Source organism: Myotis brandtii, unplaced genomic scaffold (assembly GCF_000412655.1).
Source record: "Myotis brandtii unplaced genomic scaffold, ASM41265v1 scaffold1094, whole genome shotgun sequence".
Classification (NCBI taxonomy): Eukaryota; Metazoa; Chordata; class Mammalia; order Chiroptera; family Vespertilionidae; genus Myotis; species Myotis brandtii.
This window is the reverse complement of record NW_005353728.1, coordinates 114,395-115,401: the sequence shown is the minus strand read 5'-3', so window position 1 is coordinate 115,401 and position 1,007 is coordinate 114,395. Positions and strand designations below refer to the sequence as shown.

The following is a 1,007-nucleotide window of genomic DNA, read 5'->3' as shown; positions in this document are numbered from 1 at the left end:
CCAGCGCCCCCACCCCCGGCGTCGGGGAGGTGAGGCCGAGGTAGAAGCAGCGGACGTGCTCCGCCTGCAGCTGCGGGAGGATCTCCTCCAGGTTCTCGCGGAGGTCTGCAGGGACGGACCGGAGGGGAAACTGAGGCAAGGCCCCCCTTCCGGGTGGCGAGGGGAAACCCAAGCCGCAGAGGGTGCCGCCGGCAGAGGGCGCTTCTGCACTTTTGTAAAGAACCGCATGGCCCGGCCGGTGTGGCTCAGTGGATAGAGCACCGGCCTGCAAACCGAAGGGTCCGGGTTCGATTCCCATCAAGGGCAGGTACCCTGGTTTCGGGCTCCTCCCTGGGCCGGACCCTGGTCAAGGCGTGTGCAGGAGGCAACCAATCTCCTCCACTCTCTCTAAACATCAATGGGAAAAATATCCTCCGGTGAGGATTAAAAAGGAAAAAAAAGGTTAGTGTTGGCAAAAAGGATTGAAATAGCCATGGCGCAGAAGGAGCCCAGCTGCATGGCTCGGTGGTTGAGCGTTGACCTGACCTATGAACCAGGAGGTCACGGTTAGATTCCCGGGCAAGGGCACCTGCCTGGATTGTGGGCTCCACCCCCAGTTTGGAGCGTGCAGGAGGCGGCCGATCCATGATTCTCTCTCATGGATGTTTCTCTCTCCCTCTCCTTTTCTCTCAGAAATCAATAAAAAAATATTTTTTTTTTTAAAAAAAGGAAAAAGCAGCCCTCACCGGTGTGGCTCAGTGGATAGAGCGTCAGCCTGAGGACTGAAGGGTCCCGGGTTCGATTCCGGTCAAGGGCATGTACCTTGGTTTCCGGCACATCCCCGGTAGGGAGTGTGCAGGAGGCAGCTGATCGATGTTTCTCTCTCATCGATGTTTCTAACTCTCTATCCCTCTCCCTTCCTCTCTGTAAAAAAAAATCAATAAAATGTTTTTTTTAAAAAAAGGAAAAAAACAAACAAACCAAAAAACACCAAACAAGCCTCCCGGCGACCTCAGCATTCCTTCCCA

The 1,007-nt window shown here is 54.8% G+C and overlaps 1 protein-coding gene across 1 annotated transcript in view; it reads right to left on the bottom strand.

Moving 5' to 3' along the window:
• SLC27A5 (solute carrier family 27 (fatty acid transporter), member 5) overlaps positions 1–1,007 on the bottom strand; it is a 12,106-nt gene that overhangs the window by 7,686 nt on the left and 3,413 nt on the right. Inside the window, exon 3 of the mRNA XM_014543551.1 lies at positions 7–282. Coding sequence (XP_014399037.1) covers positions 7–282 — 276 coding nt within the window. The remainder of the gene's footprint in view (positions 1–6; positions 283–1,007) is intronic.